The sequence below is a fragment of the Thalassophryne amazonica genome, chromosome 6 (genome assembly GCF_902500255.1).
Source record: "Thalassophryne amazonica chromosome 6, fThaAma1.1, whole genome shotgun sequence".
NCBI classification, from domain to species: domain Eukaryota; kingdom Metazoa; phylum Chordata; class Actinopteri; order Batrachoidiformes; family Batrachoididae; genus Thalassophryne; species Thalassophryne amazonica.
The window spans coordinates 25,308,619-25,327,832 of NC_047108.1; the positions used below are offsets into that span (position 1 = coordinate 25,308,619).

General features: G+C 41.1%; 1 protein-coding gene across 1 annotated transcript in view; it reads right to left on the minus strand.

Moving 5' to 3' along the window:
• Positions 1 to 19,214, minus strand: part of cfap74 (cilia and flagella associated protein 74) — a 434,220-nt gene that overhangs the window by 43,809 nt on the left and 371,197 nt on the right. The window contains 5 exon segments of the mRNA XM_034171458.1: positions 5,918 to 5,996; positions 8,237 to 8,407; positions 16,141 to 16,268; positions 17,322 to 17,454; positions 17,648 to 17,802. Coding sequence (XP_034027349.1) covers positions 5,918 to 5,996; positions 8,237 to 8,407; positions 16,141 to 16,268; positions 17,322 to 17,454; positions 17,648 to 17,802 — 666 coding nt within the window.

A 19,214-nucleotide genomic window follows, 5' to 3' on the forward strand; every position in this document is an offset into this window, starting at 1 on the left:
TTGCCCCATAACCCCTGAACATTCAGTCATAGATAGTCTAAACTATACCTTTTTGAAATTGTTATGATCAGACAAATAATGTAGTGTCATTTTCAATTTGATTGCAGCATTTTTAATTTTGACCCCTGTGTAATTCTTCAATTGACCTCTACCTGGCTGCCTATTGAAAATTAAAGTGGCTAGTCATTTTTTTCAAAAGATTAATGTCTAAGCAGTATTTGTGCTGGCCTTGGTGCTTGTATCACCATTTGCAGGATTCTTCCAGTTATCTGCTGCACTATTTATTATATAGAATTATACAAACACTGAATAAATAATATAATATATACAGCATTAGATAAATCAATAAATACACTGCTATCTGAGTCCTGAGTTGTCTTCCATGTATATTAGATCTGGTCATAATCATTAAAATTAGCTACTCAGCTAGCAACAGCACTTCATGGAGTAGTTTATATCAAGGCTTTGAGCCGGTTCACGGAACGAAAACAAAACCAGAAACTTTATTATGTAATGAAATTGTATGTGAATTTTTTTATGTTCTGGAACAAAACCATTTGTTTAAAATAATGGAAACCGGTCAATACGTTATTTTTTTTTTCATTCTTTCTGTTTACAATGACCTGGTGAGGTTCACTTTCACCTGTCGTTTATTTGTTTTTTGTTGGTGGGACAAACCACTGGCATCCTGTGTTTCACACTGAGAAATGCACCCAGAGCAGACAAACATCGAGGGACTTCTTTAAAAACACTGCATTTATTTGAGTCATTATTATGCTTTTTTTTTTGGTTGTTGTTTGTTTTCGTGGCTCAAATGGGATTTATTTTTGTCATGAGCAAAATGTTGAAGATGTGTCAGATGGCTGAACGCTGTTGACGGGACAAAGCACTGGAGTTCTCTGGCTCAGGCTGAGAAACACAGACGGAGCAGACACACACACTGAAGGACTGCTTTAAAAACACTGTGTTTCTTCAGTAATTTCGACCATAAGAAATTAAAGTATTTCCCAGACATCATCTTCCAAAACAGGAACTTCTTATCAGGCTGTGATGATGAATCTAAACTGAAATGACGTAACAGATCAAATAAAGACTTTATATTTACTTAGTGTGTAAATGGACTGCATTTATATAGCTCTTTTCTATCTGCAACAGATGCTCAAAGCACTTTACAATGATGTCTCACATTCACCTATTCACACAGATACAACCCCTGGCAATAATTATGGAATCACCGGCCTCGGAGGATGTTCATTCAGTTGTTTAATTTTGTAGAAAAAAAGCAGATCACAGACATGACACAAAACTAAAGTCATTTCAAATGGCAACTTTCTGGCTTTAAGAAACACTATAAGAAATCAAGAAAAAAAAAATTTGTGGCAGTCAGTAACGGTTACTTTTTAGACCAAGCAGAGGGAAAAAATATGGACTCACTCAATTTTGAGGATAAATTATGGAATCATCCTGTAAATTTTCATCCCCAAAACTAACACCTGCATCAAATCAGATCTGCTCGTTAGTCTGCATCTAAAAAGGAGTGATCACACCTTGGAGAGCTATTGCACCAAGTGGACTGACATGAATCATGGCTCCAACACAAGAGATGTCAATTGAAACAAAGGAGAGGATTATCAAACTCTTAAGAGGGTAAATCATCACGCAATGTTGCAAAAGATGTTGGTTGTTCACAGTCAGCTGTGTCTAAACTCTGGACCAAATACAAACAACATGGGAAGGTTGTTAAAGGCAAACATACTGGTAGACCAAGGAAGACATCAAAGCGTCAAGACAGAAAACTTAAAGCAATATGTCTCAAAAATCGAAAATGCACAACAAATGAGGAACGAATGGGAGGAAACTGGAGTCAACATCTGTGACCGAACTGTAAGAAACCGCCTAAAGGAAATGCGATTTACATACAGAAAAGCTAAACGAAAGCCTCATTAAACCTAAACAGAAACAACAAGGTTCCAATGGGCTAAGGAAAGCACTCGTGCGACTGTGGATGACTGGTGACAGTCATATCAGTGATGAATCTTGAATCTGCATTGGCAAGGTGATGATGCTGGAACTTTTGTTTGTGCCGTTCCAATGAGATTTATAAACATGGACTGCCTGAAGAGAACATGTAAATTTCCACAGTCACTGATGATATGGGGCTGCATGTCAGGTAAAGGCACTGGGGAGATGGCTGTCATTACATCATCAATAAATGCACAAGTTTACGTTGATATTTTGGACACTTTCTTATCCAATCAATTGAAAGGATGTTTGGGATGATGAAATCATTTTTCAAGATGATAATGCATCTTGCCATAGAGCAAAACTGTGAAAACATTGCTTGCAAAAGACACATAGGGTCAAAGGCATGGCCTGCAAACTAGTCCGGATTTAATCAATTGAAAATCTTTGGTGGAAGTTGAAGAAAATGGTCCATGACAAGGCTCCAACCTGCAAGCTGATCTGGCAACAGCAATCAGAGAAAGTTGGAGCCAGATTGATGAAGAGTACTGTTTGTCACTCATTAAGTCCATGCCTCAGAGACTGCAAACTGTTATAAAAGCCAGAGGTGGTGCAACAAATACTAGTGATATGTTGGAGCGTTCTTTTGTTTTTCATGATTCCATAATTTTTTTCCTCAGAATTGAGTGATTCCATATTTTTTTCCCTCTGCTTGGTCTAAAAAAGTAACCGTACTGACTGCCACAATTTTTTTTTCCCCTGATTTCTTATAGTGTTTCTTAAAGCCAGAAAGTTGCCATTTGAAATAACTTTATTTTTGTGTCATGTCTGTGATCTGCTTTTTTTCTACAAAATTAAACAACTGAATGAACATCCTCCGAGGCCGGTGATTCCATAATTTTGGCCAGGGGTTCTACACTCACACACCAATGTCAGGGTGTTGCCATGCAAGGCGTTCACTACACACCAAGAGCAACTGGGGGATTAAGGACCTTGCCCAAGGGCCCTTAGTGATTTTCTGGGCTGGGGTTTGAACCGAGGATCCTCTGGTCTCAAGCCCAATGCTTACTAGACCATCATCTCCCGTGTGTGTGTGAATGGTGAGGTTGGGTACATGACACTTCCAGCAAAGTGGCGAATCCGAAGGCAAGAATTCGTACTGCCGTGAATGGCCGCTCGGTGAAAACATGCTTGGGCTGTATTGCTGTTCTTTTGAATCAGCTTGTTTGGTATTGTCTATCTATCAGCCAGTCAACAGCAGAAGACTGCCCCTCCCTGAGCCTGGTTCTGCTGGAGGTTTCTTCCCGTTAAAAGGGAGTTTTCCTCCCAACTGTAGCCAAGTGCTTGCTCACAGGGGGTCGTTTTGACTGTTGGGGTTTTACATAATTATTGTATGGCCTTGCCTTACAATATAAAGCACCTTGGGGCAACTGTTTGTTGTGTATTTGGTGCTATATAAAAAAAATTGATTGATTGATTGATCAGCCATCTGATAGCTATCATTGCCTGGAACAGTGAGATTTATACACCATGCTGGCCTGAAATGAGCCGTTGTACATTAATTGACTTTACTGATGAGGTCTGACCCCTTTGAAAGTGACTAAATTACATGTATTTGTATTGAATTCAGCGATGTTTTCACCAACCAAAAACAGCCACCAGAGGACGCTGACCTTCAGAATACAAGGTCTGTGAGAAAACTATCCGACCTTTTTATTTTTTTCAAAAACTATGGATTTGAATCACGTGTGATTGCATCACCAACCTTGAACTTAGTGCGCATGCGTGAGGTTTGTCCCGCCTGTTGGTTGCGTCATTCGCCTGTGAGCAGCGTTTGTGTGAGGAGTGGTGCTGTGCGCTCGGCGGATTTTTGTTGCAAGGAAAATGGCGGAACGATTGGAGCAACGCCACTGCATCAAATTTTTGCCAGAAACTTGGCGACAGCCCAAGTGGAACCATTCGAAAAATAAAGACGGCTTTCGGGGATGAAGCTATGGGCGCCACACAAATTAAGGAGTGGTACAACCGGTTTAAAGACGGACGCGTAACGGTGGAGAGCGAGCCGCGCTCACGGCCAACCACTGACGTGCCGAAATGAGGAGATCATTCCAAAGTGAACGCTGTGGTGATGTGGGACCGTCGAGTGACATCCGAGAAATTGCGGAGGAAGTGGACATTAGTACTTTTTTCGGCACATTCCATCGTGACAGAAGATTTGGGCATGAAGCGAGTGGCTGCGAAATTCGTGCCGAGGTTGCTGACGGCGGACCAAAAGCACCTCTGTCTTGAAGTCTCACAGGACATGCTGGACTCCATTCACACTGATCCCAGCTTTATGGACACTATTATCACCGGTGATGAGTCTGGGTGTACGGGTACGACCCGGAAAAGAAATTCCAGTCGTCACAGTGGAAGCATTCCACGTCGCCACGACCGAAGAAGGCGCACCAATGCGCAGCAATGTGAAGGTAATGCTGACTGTTTTTTTTTTACTCTTGCGGTGTGGTACACCACGAGTACGCACCACAGGGGTCAAACAATAACGAAGGAGTATTACAGGGATGTCCTCCATCGCCTCCGTAATGCTGTACGGCGCAAGAGACCGGAGTTGTGGGCCACAGGAAATTGGCGCCTCCACCACGACAATGCTCCAGCACATTCCACCAACTTAATTCAGACTTTTTTGTCTCAAAACCAAACTCCTGTGGTTCCACAGGCTCCATACTCTCCTGACATGGCCCCTTGCGACTACTGGCTGTTCCCAAAAATTAAAACACCATTAAAAGGAACGTGTTTTGAGACGAGGGAGGACATCATGGCTGCAACGACGGTGGAGCTGCGCTCCATCCCAAAAGAGGCTTTTTTGGAATGCTTCCAACAGTGGCGACACCGCTGGGAGAAGTGTGTGGAGTCCCAAGGAGACTACTTCGAGGGTGATTAGGTTTCCAACCCTCCAGGTATGCCAGTTTTTTTTTTCCCTGTCCAAAGGTCGGATACTTTTCTAACAGACCTCGTATTTTATACAGTTGAAACTGTATGAATGGTCACATGAAGACTATAGCTTTAGCTGCAGAGTTAATCAATGGGCAGCAGTGGGTTTGCACTCGGTCCATTATTTTTGTACCACAGTCTTCTCTGTGAGGTGGAAAGCAACACAGCACCGTGTCTTTTAAAAATACATGAACTCACTGCCCTGCTTCAAATACGCAATTAAATATGCTTTATTGTACTCAGCATCCCATTTTGGAAAGTTCTACCTCCTGCTGTCTGCTACAGTACACTCTGTTGTCTTCGTCTCCATTTTTCATGGGAGCATTACAGTGCCACATACAGGTCTGGTATATACCGTGTCTTCAGCATCCCACAGCTGACATGGAACCTTATTAACCGTTCGGGAATTATATATATATTTTTTGTTCTAACCGGTTCGGTAACGTCGATTTTGGGGTGGAACCCTAAACCGGAAACATTAAAATGCTGTTTCTGTTCGGAACAAAGCAGCTGGGAAAAAAATCCCCAAAAACTTCTGGTTCAAAGCCCTGGTTTATATAGCAAATTAGGCTTGATGAAAACATAATTCGCCCTCATTAATGTAGAACTAATTAATATGAAGAATATGTTGGCAAAAACATTTGCTTCTTAGCGAGTGCAAAAAAACATTTCAACAGATTCCTTAACTGTAAAATAATTATGTGAAAGTGTTTGAAAGTGGAGCATTAATGCTTTTATTTTACAATGAACAAGTTAATGAATTGAAGCTCAACAACCAGTGCAGAAAGAATCCTGTCAGAAGTCAGAACAACTTTAACAACAACAACTCAAGTCATTAATAATCCATTCATTTAAAAAAAAAAAAAAACAGTATGTGTGTGTATGTGTGAGTGCGTGTATGAGAGAGAGAGAGAAGCAGCTGGCATTCAGGTGGAGGTCAGAGGTCATTGAGTTGAGAGTAAACCCTGCAGATTGATGCTGTAAACATTGGTGTTGTCCCCCGTGAGGGTCAGAGGGGCACACATCTGCACAACCTCATTGGGCTGCAACACACAAATACTCACAGTCAGACAAAAACACACAAAACCTCAACCGAAGACATGTTCAAAATCTTCACACAGCATCTGATAAATTCATATAAAAATTAAAACTGCAATATTATTTAACACCAAAAAGTAAATCTGTCAGAGTTTTATTTCCTCAAGTTACTGTAAAGCTTTGTGTGTGAGTGTGTGTAATAAGAGTTTGATATACAGTAAAACTCACATATAATGGATTCAGGTGGGCCAGTGCATTTTGTCTGTTATAATCGAAATCTGTTATTTGTATAAAACAGAGAAAATCCGTTATATGTATGTAATAGATTAGTTATAGCCAGGACCAGTGGTGGGCACAGCTAACCAAAAAGTTAGCTTCGATAACAGCTAATCAGCTAACTGAAAAGTTAACTTTTATAATGCTTAACTGATAAACCACTAAAACATTTAGCAGAAGCTATAGCTAACAAATAACTTTCAGTATTGTTTTCAGTACATTCAACTACTGACAGGCCGGTTTTGAGTTTAAACACCGCCAATGCTCCTGATTAGAATCAAAGATGATCACAAACCCAACCACAACCAATGCTTCAGGTCTTTGTACGCCCTGCCCACTGCTGTAAGGAAGCATCATTTCCATTCACAAGATACAGCAGGTCAGCCGTGAGGCTGAAGTCCTCTAAAGGAAATATATTCACTTTGTACATTTTAAGAGTTTACATTAATGTAGTTATTCTATCTGGAATAATTTGATTTATAAATCAAAACCATAAGTCAAACCTGCTTTCCATTTCAAGACCTCTGCCTCATGGCTGGACCACTGTATGGCATTAAAGAGTAATGACTTTTTTTTTTTTGGTGGCAGTCTGGTGGCCAGGTCTCTTCTGCTGGGGGCAGAGTTGAGCTCAGCTCCTCTTAGCTACCTCACTACTGCAAAATACATAGCAGACAGGAGCAAAAGGGATTATAATGTTTTTAACATTACTAACTATGTAAAAAAAATGTTAGTGGTCTAAAAGTTAATGGAACTAAATTTATCGGAACATAATTGGTTCAGATGATGGTTCAAAACTTATCTGAAAGGCTAATCCATTACAAAAACATTAGCTTAGACAATTATCAGTTATCGTATTAGCTGAACAATGCCCACCACTGGTAATGATTTTGTTTTTTTGTTTTTTTTTGTAGCAGGCCTGGCGGCCAAGCCCCTTCTGCTGGGGTAGAGTTGAGCTCAGCTCCTCTCAGCTGCCTCACTGCTGCAAAAATATATAGCAGACAGGAGCCAACAGGGTTTATAAATGTTACTATGTAAAAAAAAATGTTAGCGCTCTAAAGTTATCGGAACTAAATTTATTGGAAGATAACTGGTCCGATGATGGTTTTGAAGTTATCTGAAAAGCTAATCCTCTAACAAAAAAGTAGCTTCGATAGTTAGTGGTTAGTGGATGAGTGAAACTGTGCCCACCACTGGCTAGGAGGCACCAACGAGCTACGGGGAATCCCCAGCACCAAGGCTTACCTTTGTCTGAAAAAATAAACAGCTGCCCTTAAATAAGTGCCAGGCATTATGTGCATTAAAAAGATTACATTTTGGTCGAGTCACTCTTTTTTCTAAGTCTGCTTCGGAGTGGTACCTTAAATCCTAAATCCTGATTTATGCTTCTCCAACTCTGTGGCCACGCAATGACATCGGTATGCGTGTGACCCTTTAAGTTCTCGGTCGCGTCTTAATGCAATTTACTACAGGAACAGTGGTTTTCTGGATTAATTATCCCTTAACAGGCTCCACTTCTTATACAGTCGTCAACCTTGAAACCAACGGTACATATAATTTTTCCTCCATGAATTGTGGGTCATTTGAGCGTCTTTTTCTGACATAGTGTGTGAAGTTGGTCATATTGCAGGACTTTTTCTACCAAACGTATTTGTTCCATGCAATGTAATGTAATCAGTGTGCGCACTGCAAAAACTATTAAAATACAGTAAACTCCACACAGAAAGGCCACAGGTGGGAATCAAACCTATAACCTTCTCGATGTGAGGCAACAGTGCTGACCACCAATCCACCGTGCTGCCCTTGAAGCATTTTTTACTTTTTAAAATTATGATCTTTAATTTTAAATTGATAATACATCAACAAAGAGATGTTAGCTGATGTAAAGCTTTTTGTGGAGGCATCATGCACTCTGATGTAAAGAACTGTTTCTGATCAGATCAACCTTACAAAGAGCCACAGGGAGACATACCAGATTTAATTCTTTGTATAAATAATGTGTTGTCCACTTGTATCCAGCGTGCGGAGTCCAGGTGATGGTGATGGTGCATCTGAGGCCCACACCCACGGAGCCTTTGGTGGGCTCCACTCTGAAGCCGTGCTGCTGCAGGGACTCCACATCACCCCAGTGAAACTCACCACCCTGGACAAAAAACAAACAAACAAACAAACAAAAAACAGGACAAATAAGGACAAAAACTTCTTGTCTTCCTGTCCAGGTATGGGACGGTTTGTGTTCAGCTGTTGTTATGTTGACTGGACTGTCAGGTATAATTAACCATTTCCTACAGCAGACTTGTGCTGTTACTGCACTTCTTCAGAAGAAGCATGCTTCCATCCTGATGTTTTCAAAGAGTGAAAACATCAGGACTGGTACTGGGCTTCGGGTTTACTAAACAATGAGCTTTCTGCAAAACACTAACTTGTTGAAGTTCGATTCACTTCAATGTAAACCAAATCATAACAAAAGTCACCACAAGGTGCTGTACATGAGTCACGTCAGGATAATATGAGCAAGTGCACTGACAACAGTAAATGGACTGCATTTATATAGTTCTTTTCCAGCTACATCAAAGCACTTTTATGGTGCTGCCATACAAGGTGCTCACTACACACCGGGAGCAATAGGGGATTAAAGGCCTTGCCCAAGGGCCCTTAGTGATTTTCCAGTCAGGCGGGGATTTGAACCCATGATCTTTTGGACTCAAGCCCAACAACGTAACCACTAGACCATCACTTCCCCTTAACAGTGATAAGGAAAAACTCTTTCAGTGTTTTGTTTGTGGAATGAAACCTCAAGCAGACCAGACTGAATGGGGTGATCATGTGCTTTCATCATACTAAGAACACAAAAACTACAACACAACTTTGACACAACATTCAGTGATAGAAATGTTGCAGCTCAACAAACATACATTCCAGCATCCAAACAATGGGATGGTTGAAAAGACAACAACAAGGTATTGCTGAGAGTCCCAGTGAAACATATTGCATTACTAAGTCAGTGATCGTGTTGATGTCTGATCAGTGAGACAGACCTTCTATAGCCAGTTGCTGGAAAGGGAAAAGAAGCCGATAAGAAAATTTTGTAGAAACATAATGGGACAATTTTGTTGACAATGGGTCAATTGGCATATATCATGACAACAAATTTATTTTATTATTAATTTTAATACAAAAAGATGTATTTAGTGGTAAGTACCAATGCCTGAGGCATATTTGCCTCAGTTACCAAGGTTGAAGCCTTGTTGAGTGCATTTAATTTTTCTACATTTTTTAAAAAATAACTCCAAGGCATGGTCATTTAAGAATTCAAGAGGTGGGCCATCAATATTCAGTCACATGAATGATGCCAGATAGTTTCCTTTCTGAGAGGCATATTTTAAGAAATTCAACTGAGAGATTTACTTTCAGATTGAGTCTAAGGAAGATTATTTTAGAATTTTTTATATTGAGAAACCTGATTTACTTTTTGTATTTGAAATGCCATACACAAATTAAAATGCATGAAATACCAAGGGGCTGAATACTTTTACAAGCCACTGTTGATCCCAACCAGGGGCCTGGCCTGGGGCGAAGCTGCCAATAACCTTTCTGAGCTCCTCAGTGGTGGGATCCATATCAAGCTCATCCCTGGTTGTAGGCACTTGATTGCATCAATGGCTGATAGTGCCACAGTATTTTCACTAGATTAGAGGTCAGCGAATTTTCCACCCATCTCTTTATCTGTTTTTCTATGATTACTTCACCAGTGGCTGACTTTTTGGGGGGGGGGGGGGGGGGGCTTCTTAATGCCACTACACATTCCTTTGATGTTTCCTGTGTCTGCAGATGTCTGAATGTTCTCATTAAGTTCTATCCAGTACTCATTCGCACAGCACTCATTCGCACAGCAACGAGACATTTGCTGCACTTTGCGATTGAAAGATGCCTCGGAAGATTCCGATGGACACCGCTGAAGGTGATTGAGAACGACATGGCTAAGGACCTGTGGGACTTCAAATTCCAGACAAACAAGCAGCTGCTGGCCAACCAACCAGATATAGTGTTGGTTGACGAGGACAAGAAAACTGCAATTGTGATAGATGTAGCAATCCCAGCTAACAGTTGCCCTCACTTTATCCTTTCTCATCCCTTGCACTGCCTGATTTGCTCTCTCCATATCTTCCAGCCTTCTCCCTCTCTCTCTCTCTGATTTTCTTTTTTCAACAGCTTTCTCAAAATATTCCCTCCACTTTCTCAACACACTCTCCTCGCTTGTCACCACATTTCCATCTCCATCCTTTATCAGCTCAACCTACTGCACATCCTTTCCAGCTCGGTCCATTTGTATGGCCAATCGATACAAGTCCTTTACTCCTTTGTTAGTGTTTAACTTCATGTTAAGCTCATTATTCCTTAACCTTTGCCACTTCTCTTTTCACCTTGAAGCCCGGTCACACGGCACTTAACAAAGGGAAATGAAGCCCAAACAAAATGAGAAATCTGAACTTTCATTGACTTTCGTTGGCATTGTTTAACGTTCATGCAACGTCATTCTTGCAGCTGACGCTTTATCAGGACTTTTAAACTGAACGAGTGCTTCACTGGGCTCAGGCACCTTATATGGGCCAGAATTAATCTTTTGTGTTGACACAATGAATTATTTTGCCACAAGCAACTGCTGAATTTGAAACAACAAAAATGTTGTGTAATTTCTGACGGTGCTTGAAAGCAGCGGCAGCGGCAGCAGCAGCGGCAGCGGCAGCAGCAGCGGCAGCAGCAGCGGCAGCGGGCAGCGGCAGCAGCAGCGGCAGCGGCAGCAGCAGCTCCTGCGTGCGCTTATTATTTTTTATTAAATATAACAATATGAGTGTAGGAATGACAATCCAGCCAATATGTACATGTGGCAACAGGTAGATGATTCAGATGATTATATAAAGAGCTGTTCTGGAAGGCAGAATTCACAATGTGGATCAGTGGCAGCTCGTGGAATAACCGCACATGGGGAGTCAATGCGCGTTCACACGGACTGATCAGTTTACTGCTCTGATATATTAAATTCTAATCCAATTACATTTTTCCACAATCTGATTGGTTAATCGTGTGACATAATCAGGCGTATAATATCTGTGGAATAGAACAAAATATTAGACCGCTGGCCAAAGATGTATTACTCCGCACCCTGACCGGTGTTCTGACAAGGAGATATCATTACTGTTGAATGTCATTCCTGTACTCCGTGCACAGGTGAATTTAAGTTACCATACGAAAGTATTGATGTGGATTCTGAAACAGAGCTACCGTTTCACATTTGATGGATTTTCACATTTGATGGATTACTACACGCCCTGACCGCTGTTGGAGAGACGGCTCGCTGCTTCATGGTAAGCCTACCCTCACTGACCAAATTACCTACAGAAAAATAAACCGTGCAAACGATAGAATTGGATTAGAATGGGAATAACCCCCTTGTGTCTGATGATGTGTCGGATGTTCATGCTGGTATATTACAGTTGAAAATATCTGTTTTATCGGCTCTGCTAATGCGTTGCCGATAAAACTCCTTGTACCTTTTAATATTTTCGACCATAAATCCCAGCATGAATGCCCGACACATCATCAGACACAACAGGGCTATTCCATATTCATCTTTACACTTATATTTATTCCCCCTTTTGACAGTTTTTCTGTTGTAAATCAATATATATGCAATATATTGCAGTTTCTCAGGACTCAGGCGCTATGAGCTGCATCCCAGCGCAGAGTCCTGGAACGCAGAGATGCAGACACACACTGCTCCAGCTGTGGCTCCAGGCGCATTTCGTTTAAAGCATCCAGATGAATGTTAGCTTCGGTTTTCATTTTGGTCCTCTTTGGTCCCTTTTGTGCTCTTGATTCATAGGCTATTCAGTGATAAAGTTTGTTCGTCCACCTTTTGTCAATGATTTGTGACTTTTTTACTTTTTCCCTTCGTTCAGGAATCGTCATATGCCGTGTGACTGGGCCATTACACCACATCTCCTTGTATCCTTTCTACAACCCCTGGCAAAAATTAATTGCAATCACCGGCCTCAGAGGATGTTCATTCAGTTGTTTAATTTGTAGAAAAAAAGCAGATCACAGACATGACACAAAACTAAAGTCATTTCAAATGGCAACTTTCTGGCTTTAAGAAACACTATAAGAAATCAGGAAAAAAAAATTGTGGCAGTCAGTAACGGATACTTTTTTAGACCAAGCAGAGGGAAAAAAATATGGAATCACTCAATTCTGAGGAAAAAATTATGGAATCATGAAAAACAAAAGAACGCTCCAACACATTACTAGTATTTTGTTGCACCACCTCTGGCATTTATAACAGCTTGCAGTCTCTGAGGCATGGACTTAATGAGTGACAAACAGTACTCTTCATCTATCTGGCTCCAACTTTCTCTGACTGCTGTTGCCAGATCAGCTTTGCAGGTTGGAGCCTTGTCATGGACCATTTTCTTCAACTTCCACCAAAGATTTTCAATTGGATTAAGATCCGGACTATTTGCAGGCCATGACATTGACCCTATGTGTCTTTTTGCAAGGAATGTTTTCACAGTTTTTGCTCTATGGCAAGATGGATTATCATCTTGAAAAATGATTTCATCATCCCCAAACATCCTTTCAAATGATGGGATAAGAAAAATGTCCAAAATATCAACGTAAACTTGTGCATTTATTGATGATGTAATGACAGCCATCTCCCAGTGCCTTTACCTGACATGCAGCCCATATCATCAATGACTGTGGAAATTTACATGTTCTCTTCAGGCAGTCATCTTTATAAATCTCATTGGAATGGCACCGAACAAAAGTTCCAGCATCATCACCTTGCCCAATGCAGATTCGAGATTCATCACTGAATATGACTTTCATCCAGTCATCCACAGTCCACGATTGCTTTTCCTTAGGCCATTGTAACCTTGTTTTTCTGTTTAGGTGTAATGATGGCTTTCGTTTAGCTTTTCTGTATGTAAATCCCATTTCCTTTAGGCGGTTTCTTACAGTTCGGTCACAGACGTTGACTCCAGTTTCCTCCCATTCGTTCCTCATTTGTTTTGTTGTGCATTTTCGATTTTTGAGACATATTGCTTTAAATTTTCTGTCTTGACGCTTTGATGTCTTCCTGGTCTACCAGTATGTTTGCCTTTAACAACCTTCCCATGTTGTTTGTATTTGGTCCAGAGTTTAGACACAGCTGACTGTGAACAACCAACATCTTTTGCAACATTGCATGATGATTTACCCTCTTTTAAGAGTTTGATAATCCTCTCCTTTGTTTCAATTGACATCTCTTGTGTTGGAGCCATGATTCATGTCAGTCCACTTGGTGCAACAGCTCTCCAAGGTGTGATCACTCCTTTTTAGATGCAGACTAACGAGCAGATCTGATTTGATGCAGGTGTTAGTTTTGGGGATGAAAATTACAGGGTGATTCCATAATTTATTCCTCAGAATTGAGTGAGTCCATATTTTTTTCCCTCTGCTTGGTCAAAAAAGTAACCGTTACTGACTGCCATAATTTTTTTCCCCTGATTTCTTATAGTATTTCTTAAAGCCAGAAAGTTGCCATTTGAAATGACTTTAGTTTTGTGTCATGTCTGTGATCTGCTTTTTTTCTACAAATTAAACAACTGAATGAACATTCTCCGAGGCCGGGTGATCATCTCTCCAGCTATCTAAATTCTTCTCGTCATCCTTTCCTGTATTTCCTCCTGCTTCTTCCTCTGTCTTCCAGATGTCACACCCAGTGCATTGCTAGATGACTCTCCATCACCAGATCTACAGCAGTTGTCCAGTTGTCCAGCATCACTACATCGCTGTCCAGTGCCCCCCCCCTCCCTGAATTTCACACAACAGTTTTCCTCCTTCACCATCACCATCAGATCCTTGGTTCAAATCTCACTCTCTTCCTCTACTTCATCTCTTAAGTTATCTTACATACACCGTTGGATGTTGTCTAGTTACGCTATCCTCTGCCACCTTTGGACAGTCTGCAATTTTCTTTTAGGTTGCATCTCCAACACTGACAATCAAAGGTTTAGACACACTTTCTCATTCTGGGAACGTGCATCTAAACCTTTGACTGGCAATGCACCCCTGTGTGCCCCTTCGTCCACTCTTATACACTACCCATAATAAGTATTCATGACAGCCATGTCCATCCTTTCTTGCAAAAGCTAAACCACATTAAGCCCTGGTCACACAGCACTAATGAAGGACACCGAAGCTGAAACGAAACAAGAAATCTGGACTTACGTTGACTTGGAGACATCGTTTAACCGTCGTCCAACTTCGTTCCTGCAGCTGGCGCTTCTTCAGAATTTTCAAAGTGTTGAAAAACGTGAATGAATCCTGACGAAAACCTCAATTCATCCATATTCTGTTTTGCTTTCTGTCTTGAGGGTTCCTCATCATTTGTGTAGTTCCTGTATCGTCAGCATTTTGTTTGACCATTGTCCAAGTTTTTCCAACCTCCCAAGTCTGACGTCTTGCACGATCATTGAAGATATCTGAACGGATCAATAACTAAAGTTCAGACGAGCTGAACATGACTCGTCCATGTGTGGGACAAAAACCAACATTTTCATGCAGAAACAATAGCAGCAAGACTGTTTTCTCATCTTACTTTAACTATTTGCACGTTCCAGTCGTCTCTGGCTGCAATGTGCATGTGTGTGCACATGTTGTTGTAGTGAAGACAAACCTGTTGTCAAGACAATCAGGTTGCAGCTGCAGGTGCTGTGGAGAGCACAGACTGGCTGCAGACATGATCACAGGCTGGCGCTCAGTCTGATACCTGCTGTCAAGTTGCGCTATTATGAATGTTTCATTTTGATTTTGTTTAATGCGTCAAAGTTGCTGTTCGCTTTATTTTCCTTTTGTTAGTTTCGGTTTGGACTCGCAGGCTTTTCGGTGATGGGAGAAGTGCCGGCTCATTCGTTCAATTTTGTTGACGATTTGTGACTTTGTGACTTTTTTCCTTGTTCGGCGATTGTCATGTGCCTTGTGACCGGGCCCTTACTGAATCTTTCATATACAGTATACTGTAAGTACAGCAAAACAACATTATTTTACAATGTTTCTCTGACTGTTCTAATTTAAGTTGACAAAATTTTGTGAGTGTCAACCTTCATGTTCCTCAACATGCGTGTCTCCCGGGACCACACACAGACTGTCAACACAACCACAACAGGAGCGGCTCCACCACCTGAGGGCACTGAGAAGAGCAAACCTGTCCGAGCCGCTGCTGCTGTCCTTCCACCACTGCTCACTTCAAAGTATACTGACATGTGGCATCTTAATGTGGTACACCAGCTGCACTGGGGTCCACACAAAGTACTACAGAGAGTGATTCAATCAGCACAGATACTCACGAGTGCACAGCGGCCTTCGCTGATTGACATTTACAGGGTCTGATGCATACATCGGGCCACAAACATAACCAAGGACTCTGCACACTTTTTATCCAAGGTGCAGTCAAACCACCTATTTCTTTTAAACATTAATAAATGACCATTATTAACTGTGCAATATTATCCTCACAGCTGGTCATGCAATATGCAGCCATTTAAATGTATTTTCATTTAATTTATTCATTTATATTCACAATTATATATTTATTCATTGTTGAGGCGCTGAATTGATATTTTATTTATTTAATCTATGCACTACTAAGGAAAGGCACACAGTTTAATTGTACAACTGTGCTATGAAAAATAAAGGGATTCTAATCTATGGTATTAACCACTGGAAAATGTATTAGATGTGCACCACAGTGCGCAGCAGTGAGTGACTCAGTGTGTGAGTAAACCAACGGGATGTACTGCTGTTGATGTGGGACAGTGTGCATGTGCACAGTACCTTCTGTGTGGACTGCGTAGAGTTGATGCAGCCCACCTGCAGCTGCCTTACAGCAGGTGTGATTGACCCAGAACTGTAACCTGCCCGCAGCATCAACAGCACTGGTGTGCAGGACGTGTCCCTCGAATCTGTCACACACAGGCAGGAAACAAAAGTTCTGTCATGTGTTGGCTCAGAGGTAAAAGTGTGTTCAAAACTGCAACAAAATATCAAAATTGAAAAATATTTTTCAGCTAATCTTTTTCTGCATCAGTACAACCTGAAATTTTACATCTGTACGTGTCAACGCCTGTATATTCAGTCTATGTTTAACACATACACTACACGAAACTCATTAATCTGATGTGGAACACAAAAAGTTAAAGAAGATGTGGCCAGATAAAGTTTATTACTCTTCATATCAGGAAACATGAAGAAAAATGGGAGTATCCGTACTTATGTACAGACATTTAACTTCAAACAAACACCCGCGAATAAAAATAAAGAGGGAAGATATACGCTGGTTAATGGATTCATTGATGGCATATGAACTCTCCTTTATGCACCTAATGAAGACGATCCTACTTTCATTAGGACACTGATTCATATATTGTAGCTCTGAAGAGCTGGTGATTAGGGGAAGATTTTAATAGTATAGTGCTCTCCAAAACATTTTAATTGGTTTATGTCACATCAAATACAAAAAAAACAAACAAACAAACAAAAAAAAACAAAACAAAAAATAAAAATAAAAATATCTAAATTTATCTTCCTTAAACTCAAACTGAATCAAATCTCTACAATTTTAAAATAAATTAAAAATATAGCAGCCAAGCTGATGGGTTGCATAAGTAATGGAACACTTTGGAAAAATACCTGTAAACAAGAGCAATCAGAGATTTCTGACATCCATCAATCCGGATTTAGATCACCTCCAAAATTCAATGGAGTCTTTCATGCCCTAATATCTATCTGTGACGCAAATTTGGTGCGAATGCGTGAAGTAGTTTTGATGTAATCCCTCAAAGCCTATATAAAGTGAAACTTGATCCAGAATCTGGATCCAGTGTCGCAGACCAAACAGCCCCCCCTAAAAATTGGTCGGCTCTGCCTCCACTGTGCAAGCGTCATTTTGGACCACAGCAGCAGCAGGAGTTTGGCCAAAAGTATTTGGATAGTCGGAGAGACAGATGGAGTCACACCTGTGAGCTGAGGTTCACTGGTGATCAGTGGAGGGAGGAGTGATTCAACGGGCACTGTCAGCCGGTCTCCTCCGCAGAGATACATGTTCTGTGAGGATGCGGCACCTTTGACATCCACCACACACACTACGCTCTGAAAGACACCAATAACACAGTTACAGCTCACTCAGGTCAGCAATGCACAGGCCAACCACTGGTCCAGTACCGCCTCCCCAAAACAGCAAGGAGAACCATGATCTCAGCAAACGGACAGCCAAATGAATGAAGATATTCTGGGAGAAGGTGCGACGGCGTGTCAGATACAGGACACACTGCATTCTGCTGACCTTATTCATGAGCTCGACGGTCAGCCTGTCAGAATAATGAACAGACGGGTGGTCGGGCTGAAAGGTGACAGTGACGTCCTGGCTCTGTCCTGGAGCAATGCTGCCCTCTGCTGGCACCACACTGAACACACTCAGTCCATTATAGTTCTGAGTTCCTGTAAAGGACACAAATAAATGCTGTTTTCTCAGTTATGAGACAAATGTCTTTCTCTTAGTGTTCCATCATGCTGTTAATTTCAAGCTTTCTTTCAATCTCTTGGTTGTCTGCAGGCTGAATGCTGTGTTTTAGGACATCCTGCATCTGACCCGGCTTTACTTACTGCAAACAAATCACCTTTCAATGTCCAGACCACACAGATATTGAAATTATGTTAATTTATCATTTAAAGTACTTTCATTTGATTTTTTTTTTCTATGTGATTACCAGGACAAATTTAGGGGTGGCCACCAAGTGGTTAGTGCACTTGGTGTCTGTGCGGAAGATTTTCGGTTCAAATCCCACCCCTGTCACATTTCTCCATGTAATGTGGAGTTGCATCAGGAAGGGCATCCGGCGTAAAACGTGTGCCAATTCAACATGTAGATCCACCTCAGATTTGCTGTGGCGACCCTGAGTGCAAACAAGGGAGCCGCCAAAAGAACTTACTTTTTAGCAGGGCAAATACAACATTTGTGGAGTTATTTATTCAGTCAGTCAGTCCACAAAATGTCCAGAAGTTACTCTGTCAAAACTACAACATAATCAGCTTTGAAAATTTGGGTTGTGATAGATACAGGTGAGGACCAGTGAAGCTGCTGTTTTAGGCCATGTGAATATCTTCTAACAGAATAATCTGCAGTTATTCATTCATTTTCTACACATGCCCAATCTGCAGTTGTTCTTTTATACAACCTCTGGCAAAAAATTATGGAATCACCGGCCTCGGAGGATGTTCATTCAGTTGTTAAATTTTGTAGAAAAAAAGCAGATCACAGACATGACACAAAACTGAAGTCATTTCAAATGGCAACTTTCTGGCTTTAAGAAACACTATAAGAAATCAGGAAAAATAATTGTGGCAGTCAGTAACGGTTACTTTTTTAGACCAAGCCGAAGGAAAAAAATATGGAATCACTCAATTCTGAGGAAAAAATTATGGAATCATGAAAAACAAAAGAACGCTCCAACACATCACTAGTATTTTGCTGCACCACCTCTGGCTTTTATAACAGCTTGCAGTCTCTGAGGCATGGACTTAATGAGTGACAAACAGTACTCTTCATCAATCTGGCTCCAACTTTCTCTGATTGCTGTTGCCAGATCAGCTTTGCAGGTTGGAGCCTTGTCATGGACCATTTTCTTCAACTTCCACCAAAGATTTTCAATTGGATTAAGATCCGGACTATTTGCAGGCCATGTGTCTTTTAGCAAGTAATGTTTCACAGTTTCGCTCTATGGCAAGATGCATTATCATCTTGAAAAATGATTTCATCATCCCCAAACATCCTTTCAATTGATGGGATAAGTAAAGTGTCCAAAATATCAATGTAAACGTGTGCATTTATTGATGATGTAATGACAGCCATC